General features: G+C 38.5%; 1 protein-coding gene across 1 annotated transcript; it reads right to left on the bottom strand.

The window, feature by feature from the left end:
- Positions 1-4,808: 4,808 nt before the first annotated feature.
- On the bottom strand, positions 4,809-5,818 carry LOC104159761 (melatonin receptor type 1B; the record flags this gene model as incomplete). Its single annotated transcript, XM_009697755.1, has 1 exon — positions 4,809-5,818. A coding segment is annotated over one exon (869 nt), but the record flags the coding sequence as incomplete, so codon positions are not given.
- Between the last annotated feature and the right edge of the window lie 2,931 nt (positions 5,819-8,749).

Genomic DNA, 8,749 nt, shown 5'->3' with positions numbered 1-8,749 from the left:
AAAAGGACCTGGACAAGCTGAAGAAATGGGTTGCAAGGAACATCATGAAGTTCAGTAAGACCAAGATATTGCATGTAGGGTGGAATAACATCATGTAACACTACAGGCGTGGGCCCCATCATCTAGGAAGTAGCTCTGCAGAAAAAGACATGAGGGTCTTTGTGGACAAGAAGTTGATGATGAGCCAGAAGCACGTGCTTGCAGCAGAAGGCTGCATTAGGAAAAGGGTCACCAACAGTTCAAGGGAAGTGATGTCTCCACTTTACTCAGTGCTTCTAAGACTGCCTCTGGAGTACTGTATCCTGTTTTGGGCTCCCCAGTGCAAGATAGGTATTGATATACTGGAGTGAGTCCAGCAGAGGCCACCAAGATGGTCAAGGACCTGGAGCACAGGCCATAGGAGGAAAGGCTGAGAAAGCTGGATTTGTTCAGCTTGGAGAAGAGAAGCTGAAGGGCAGACTGTACTGCTGTCTACAACTATCTGATTAGAGGCCAATGGAGCTAGAGTCTTCTTGAAGGTACATAGTGATAGGATGGGAGGCAATGAGAGCAAGATGCAATCTGGGAGATTCCAAACAGATATTAGGGGGAAAAAACTATACCATAAGGGTGATCAAATACTGATGTAGGTGTCCAGAGAGGTTGTGTAGTCTCCATCCTTGGAGGTATTCAAAGTTGCCTGAGCATGGACCCGAACAACTTGATCTATTTAGATCTGTTTTGAGCTGGGGATTGGACAATTTGACTTCTGGAGATCTCTTCTAACCTAAGCTATGATTCTGGGATTCTGACAGTATTATTAAGATTGTGAGGGAAATTTTACAGCTACTCATATACTGATTACCACACAGATGTTAACATTTCAAGCCAGAGGTAGTCTTTATTTTCAAGTCTGTTAAAAATGATTGTGAGGGTTTCTTTCCTTTTTGGTAATAACTGTTCAAAAACAGAAAAAGTGCTGACATTGAAAGCAAGAGGCTGTGAGAGGTGGTTCTTCCTGGAAAAGCTTTTTTTGTCAATTATAGAGACTGCTTAAGGCTCCTCAGCCATGTAAGAAAATTGTCATCCTTAAGGCTGGGGAAACAAGGCTGCACCAAGCTGCTCTGGATATGAAAAAGGGAGCAGCATGAGAGATACAAATGCAGTGAAGACACAAAAAATAGAGCCTTGGAAATTTGCTGTCAGCAGGGGATGAGAAGGGGGGAGAGTGACAGTATCTGCTAGAGGAATCACATTTCTATTCGCAATAGTTGTGGTTTTATCGTCCCACAAACCATCCTGGATAGCAGCAGGATTTTCAGAGTGCTTCCTGGGCCTGGCATGTTCCTGTACTTCTTTTGTGTTCAGAGTAATCAGGCAAACTCTGTTTTGCTGACAAAATAAAAAGCACTGAAATTTGTCATTGTGCAATCTTCCACATTTTGCTCTCTCATTATTCTGCATGTGTCTTCAGTGTCTTATGAGAACTTCTGAAAGTTGGGAATTGCAAAGTGAGTGTTTCTATAGTAGAGTACCTTTTGCCTTGGAACAGGACTATAACATTTTAATTTCTGGAATTTTGCAAAGCCTTTCGGATTTTTTTTCCAGGATGAAATGGTTACATTTGTACTAAACACATGCAAACAGGTCATTTTCCACCATGTTTCTTTGTGAAACAATTTAAAAGTATGGTCACATGACTTGCTTTCACAGGCTTTTTTTTTTTTCTTTTCTTTTTTAAGGACAAAAACTCACTGTTCATTACTTTGCAATTAAAAACCGCAGCTGGCATCAATGGGCCTCACTTATCACTGCCTGTAACGTCAGCTGGCATGCATTGAGCTGACTTTATCACATGACTGTAGGTAAAAGGGAACCTCAGTAAGTTCACAGAATAAAATTAGTTGGTATGTATTTCGGACATAAAATATGATTTTTAAAATGCTGTTACTGTGGCCTGCTCTTTATTGTCCCAAAGAATGATTCTTTATACAGCAATTTCAAGGCTTCATTTTGCAGCCATTGAACTGTTTGGAGTTTCGTCTGCTCAATGACATGAGATTCACTTTTTCTGTGAGTGGACACCAACAATAATCCATAGGACCTTCCCATCTATCCCCAAGGACTAAAGACCTCAGGGCTGAATGCAAGAGTCTCTGTAATTAGTGATTATGACAGTCCCAGCTCTGTGACCAGGTCCAGTGGGACACACAGTGGGTCACGTTCTTTGTGGTTTCAACCTCCAACTCCGGTTGTTAAATTCAGAATATCTGGTTTTTGACAAAGTATTTAATGTGGTTCTTACTCCAGAGTAAATTTATGCCACAAAAATATTTATAAAATACAGATCTAAAAAATATTTTTAGTCATTTTGTTTCTCACTACAGCTGCAGGTGTTACTAACAAGATGATGAACAGGAATCAGTTATGTGTTCTACAACTGACATCCATAGTGGTCTCTTTGCATGCTCATTATAACTTGAGGCAAAATATTGATTTATTTTTACAGACCAGGTGTGCAAGATCCAGTTAAAATAGCAATTTATCAATAGATGACTGAAAATAAATTGTCTTCCATGCTTTCCATTAGATCTAGAAATATCTTTAAATGTAAGAAATTGTTCTAATGACCAAAATGGTGTTATATACATAGCAAGAAATATATACAATCTTCCACAGATATTTATTCATTGGCAAATTTCCAGACTTATGCAGTCTTTAAAAATACAATTAAGAAATAATCATTTTTATCTAAATGTGTTCTTCAAGGAAGAAGTGGAGAGGCAGAAGTACATTTCTGCCCCTGAGAATGAGCCAGGCAGAATTATTCTATTCAGTCAATAATTTGGTGTGAAAACCTGATCTCACTGAAGTTAACAGTAATAGGACCAAGTCTTTAATTCTTCCTTGAGAATAAAATGTCAAGTCACAATTTTGAGTATTCATAGGAGTCAGAAAAAGCGGGATTGTCAATGAAGCAAACTCGATGTCCTCTCCCACAAGTTTCCCAGACTCTTGAAACCCCTTATTTACTCTGGGGGAAGTTTCTCATATAGACATACATGTATGTTAGTTCCGTGTTCAGTACCTTGCTGTCAAAGTCATGAACAAAAGACAATACGTATCAAAACTGTGTCAGACCTAAAAAATCATGTTTCAAGTAGAACCTATGTATTAATGATTTCTATTTTTAGCTACAATATTTTTATTATCTACCACCAGGTTAAATTTGTCCTGTCTCTTTCTTACCTCTAATCACAAAGTTTTCAGCTTTCATCACTCTATGAGTCCTTGGTTACTGAGCTTCAGAGATTTGTCAGCAATTATTTGAAGAACATGAAAAAAGCTAGAAGAATCATCACATTTGTTACCTTGCTGTACTTTACATAGACTTATGGCAAGCAAACAAAACATTTAAAATACTGTGGTTCATTGATGTTTTTCTATAAGTACAGCAACATAAGAGTGATGCTCAATACTTTTTTATAGCTTCAGCAGCAGTATATTGGCTATACAAATTGACATTACTACAGAAATATTTTTCATAATAGCCAAGTCAGGAAACCAAAACTGGAATAAAACAGTAACCTGAATTCCTTGTTTTCCTATTTCAATACCTGAGACGGATTCACCAGAGGCCTATCTCCTCTCCTCTGAACAGCACTACTAAGAGTAATGTGCATTTTGGCTCTGATGATAAAATAACTACATTGATTGTGTGTTTGCACAGGAATCCCTAATCTGATTTAGGGATAACACAAACCACATTGTACAAATTATTATGATGCTGTGGGGTATAAGCCAGATTGTAATCTGATTTGTACGATCACTGTTACAATGTGTTACCCGAAAAATAAGAAATGCAGTTTGAATTTGAGCTGAGTTTGAAAAGAAAATGGAAAATTGTCCTTTTATTTTATGAACTGTGCAAATACGAACTGTAGGTACACAAGTTATGGGACTGAGATCACCTGTCTTTGTCTGAAATGTATCTACATGAGCTGCATGATCTCCATTACAGTCAATGAAGATACAGTCAGTGAGCTGTCGATCAGTTTCTCTGACAATAAAGATGCCTGTTTCAAGAAAAAATTAATTTCCTAGAACATCGTGGACTACAGAGGTACTTTAGAAAATAAATGTGTAAGGTGTGCTAAAGTGCATCAAGTGACATCAGATGGTGTTAAAGTGCATCAAATGACAACGGATGTACATATTTAGGTAAATAAACGGAGCACAATGAAAATTCAATCCTCTCTAAAGGAAGAATATTGTGTAAAGTAAATGTGTAAGAAAACAACCATTTGCATTAAATTATGTACCATAAAATCCACCAAAAAAGAGGAACAGAGTAAATACACTGCATTCCCAATCTCAGTGTATATAAGTATGAAAAATCTGTGAGGAAAGTCTGTAATGTTAATATTGGCTTTTACACAAATATTCTTCTCTCCAATTTACAAGTTTGATTCAAAGATACTGCTACTGCCACCAGTACATGCACAGAAATGTGATGTTTGGTTCATGTTTGGAAAACAGAGTAGCTGCTTCACCCTCTTTGTTCGGATACAGGAGGGAGGAAAATATCACTCCGCAGCCTTCATGAGCTGCTGTTCTCATCAAGTACCTTCACTATATCTTCTAAGAAATGAATCTTGATCTTGTATAAAGAATGCAAAACTTCCACCGAAGTAAAAAAATGCCTCATTCATGTGTCTGGGAGCAGAATTCAACTCTCAGAACTAAAACAGCTTGCACTCACCTGCTGCTTTAATTCTCAAATACATTTTCAATTCATATCTTGTATAAATCATGAATTGATAGCAATGTGCCTTATCAAGAAGACAGTTTTCAAGTCACAAAGTGCCATCCAAATGGAAAGCTCCCAAAGGTAAGCAAGACTGACCAGAACATTACAACTATATTCTTGGGTTTCTCCATTACAGACTCTTGCATTGACTATTACACATTTACAAAGTATCAGTTTTCATTTGGTCATTGTTGTTTAAAGCAGGAGAAGGCTTGGTCTTCTGACCATCAGTTCCTCCTTTGGATGTGTCCTGGAAGAAAAGCCGTGGCATCCACAGTGACATTAAAATTCGTTTGTATTCATTCCGAAAATTCTGGTTAAGAAGTCCATATATTATTGCATTAAGGCAGCTGTTGAAATAGGCCATGAAGTAGCTTATAATGAATAACCATTCAGGAACTTTTGGTGCCATTTCCATAGGATCGATGGCTACAGCCAGTCCAATGAAGTTTAGAGGTGCCCAGCAAAAGGCAAAAATCACAAAAACCACAAACATGGTAAGAAAATTTCTGAAGTCACTTGGCTTCAGTCTTGGCTTTGTTTCTGACTTGACTCTTCTTCTAACTTGAAGCACTAAAACCCAAATTCGAAGGTAACAGAAGCTCACAATGGTGATAGGGACGATGAAGTGAATTACCACAACAGCTATCGTATAGTAGGAGCTTGCAGTCTGAACAAATGTGCAAGAATAGATGCGTGGATCATACTTTAAAGAGCCAACAAAAAAATTTGGTACAGTTGCAATTACTGTTAATACCCAGACTAAAGAGACGTACAGCATCGTGTTCCAACAGCTGTACACTTTGTCATAGGCAAAACTATGACATATATAGCAATACCGATTTATTGCAATTGCAGTGATGTTGAAAATAGAGCCTATTACGCTTAGTCCCATCACAAAGCCACTCACTTTACAGTGCATTTCACCCAATGTCCATCCATTGTGGAAAATAGCTAACAGCACCAGTGGGTATGGATACAAGGCCACCACTAGATCAGCCAAAGCTAGGCTCACCACGAATGCATTACCTGGGGAAAAAGAAAAATACATAGACATAAGTCTGAAAGCAAGCATAGTTATCAACAAGAAAATATGATATATTATTTTGGATATCTGCAATGTTAAATTATTGATGATGTCAGCAAGCTTCAGGTATATAGGACCAATTTTACAACTCAGCTTAAAACACCACAGAAATACCTGCAGCAACATAGAATTACGGAATCGTAGAAATTTTTCAGGTTGGAAAAAACCTTTAAGACTATTGTGTCCTAACCTAGCACTGCCAAGTCCACCAATAAACTATGTCCCTAAGCATCACATCTAGATGTCTTTTAAATACTTCCAGGGATGGGACTCCACCAGTTCCCTGGGCAGCCTGTTCCAATGCTTGACAATCCTTTTGGTGAAGACATTTTTCCAAATCTCCAATCTAAACCTCCCCTGGTTCAACTTGAGGCCATTTCTTCTTGTCCTATCACTCTTTACTTGGGAGAAGAGTCCAACCCCCACCTGGATACAACCTCCTTTCAGGTCGTTGTAGAGAGTGGTAAGATCTTCCCTCAGCCTCCTCTTCTTCAGACTAAACAACCCCAATTCCCTCAGCTGCTCCCCATCAGACTTGTGCTCCAGACCCTTCACCACCTTCGTTGCCCTTCTCTGGACACACTCCAGTACCTCAAGGTCTTTCTGGTAGTGAGGGGCCCAAAACTGAACAAAGTACTCAAGGTGCGACCTCACCAGTGCCGAGTACAGGGGGACAATCACTACCCTGGTCCTGCTGGCCAGGCTATTTTTGATACAAGCCACAATGTCATTGGCCTTCTTGGCTACCTGGGCACACTGCCAGCTCATATTCCTGATGTTTCAAATGTGTTGGTGACCGAATCATACCCTCTTTCTATTTTAATCTTTAATAAACATAACCATCAGCAAGCCATTACATAAGCATATGTTGAGTTGCTTCAGTGTAGCTAACTCCATAGCTGGATCGAATAAGGTGAAAAAGAAAAAGAAGTCTAAATTGTGCCAGGTAGGCAAGCCATTATGCCATTCTAACCTATCACTGGAATACTAACAGGCTTGACAGGTATGAAGGGGAAGGATATACAAAGACTAGGTCTATAGGGATTAAAAGGATGTGTTGTTTTACGTATATTCTAAATTGCTACAAAATAGTCTGTAGTATAGATATTTTCTGCATGAATGGTCTACCCATGCTGCAGTTATTTTCCCATTGGATTGACTAAGGAAGAGTGAATTGCCTTCACCACCCTCTGTAGAAAGGCATATTTAATTTTACAAAGGAAAAAAGCATGAACACAAGAGAAAGTATTCAAATTCATGGAAGGAGGCTTTAGATCCTTTTCTGCTGATGATGTATAAAGACATTTTAGTGATATGGTTGAGACTTATTGACTCTCTTTAAACAGTGTCTTTTTCATCAGTTTGAAATTTCTGGACATTTTATCTAAGGATATTTTAATAAAATAGTGAGGTAGTAAACTATATTCCTGAAAAATGAAATGTGAAATTATTCTCTAGGAACTTCCTGGGAGACAGAAAAGTGAGGTACTACCTTTAGGTTCTTGGCATTTAGGTAGCATAAAACACATTCCTGGTTTACATACTCACTTTTTTGCTTAAAGTCCTTCACAGCATGAACAGATGTGCAAAAGACCCAAGCAGCTTTTAAAATTGTGTGTGGAACATAACTATTTTTTGAAAAGAGCAGTTAGAGGGTCAGTTCTACAAATTCTGTGCTTTCTAGTCCTCATCTAGAAAAGCAGTTCTCCATTTAATGTTAAGTACAGAAATAATGCTGTGGATAAGGACATCATTAGCTGGGAGCCATAAAACGAACAACCGTGTAGGATTAAAGTCCTCAAAAAATGGCAGAAGTTCACCTGTATGCTCTTTGCTCCACCTGCTTTGCATCTGTAGCTTGATTAGCCTGAATTAAGGAATGGAGAGCTCTCTTTCTCCCATATACCTTAAGGGAAGACCGTGTTTATCAGAATTTGCACAACAACTAGGGAACTTAATAGAAAGTAGGATTATCCATCTGTAGCTACCGAAACATGGCTCATCTTGTCAAGAGTGGTGTGCAACTTATTTTACACGGTTCCTCGTTATATGTTTAGCAGCCTGTCTCACAGTCTATGCTTTAAAGGCCACAGAAGTATTTTCATAGCTACAGTTCACTGACATGGTACTGGATGTAAGGCAATACCATGCTATTGGTCTTAGAAGCAGGATATAAAACCAACAGCACTGTGTTGGGTTTTATGCCTTGCCCAGCCACAGTCAGTCCCTGCTTCAGGGTTGAGGGGGTCTGTTTGGCCATGTTCTTGGACCTGCACAAGGATATGTTTCTTGTTGACTGTATATGCACTATACTGAATACCATTCAGTAATGTCATTGTGAAAAAGACAAACATAATTTTCAGATGCAAAACCACAGAAAGTAGTTTTTTCTGTCTTACTCAGGATTGCTAAGGCATTAGAAAAATGTCTCCAGTTTGGGGCTTTGCACTTCAGTAAAGAAGTAAACTCTAATTAGAGTTAATCTAGAGCAAAGCAAATATCTACTCGTTACAATCTGTGAAGAAAGATTGAACAAACTAGGGAGACGATTGAAGGGGACGTGACAACTTCACATAAGCAAAACAGGAAGGATATAATCCATTCCCATGACTGTGGTGAATAGAAACAAGCTTCAGTCACAACAAGGAAGTTTCAAATAAGACAATGAGAAAACCATTTTAATGGCAAGAAGGAATTACTGGAACATCTTGCTTTGAGTCTCCAGTAGGGGTTGTAAGAAAAAGTTAAATAAGCATTTGTCAGTGTTGGCCTAGATACAGCTGATGCCTGTTTTGAACATAGGAAAGATGTGATGACTTTGAAAGCCTCTTCTAGCCATATGATAAATAGGATAAAAGACAAGACTAACAAAG

Source organism: Cariama cristata, unplaced genomic scaffold (assembly GCF_000690535.1).
Source record: "Cariama cristata isolate BGI_N322 unplaced genomic scaffold, ASM69053v1 scaffold8333, whole genome shotgun sequence".
NCBI lineage: Eukaryota > Metazoa > Chordata > Aves > Cariamiformes > Cariamidae > Cariama > Cariama cristata.
Note: the sequence above shows the minus strand (reverse complement) of the source record. Positions and strands in the feature narration are given on the sequence as shown.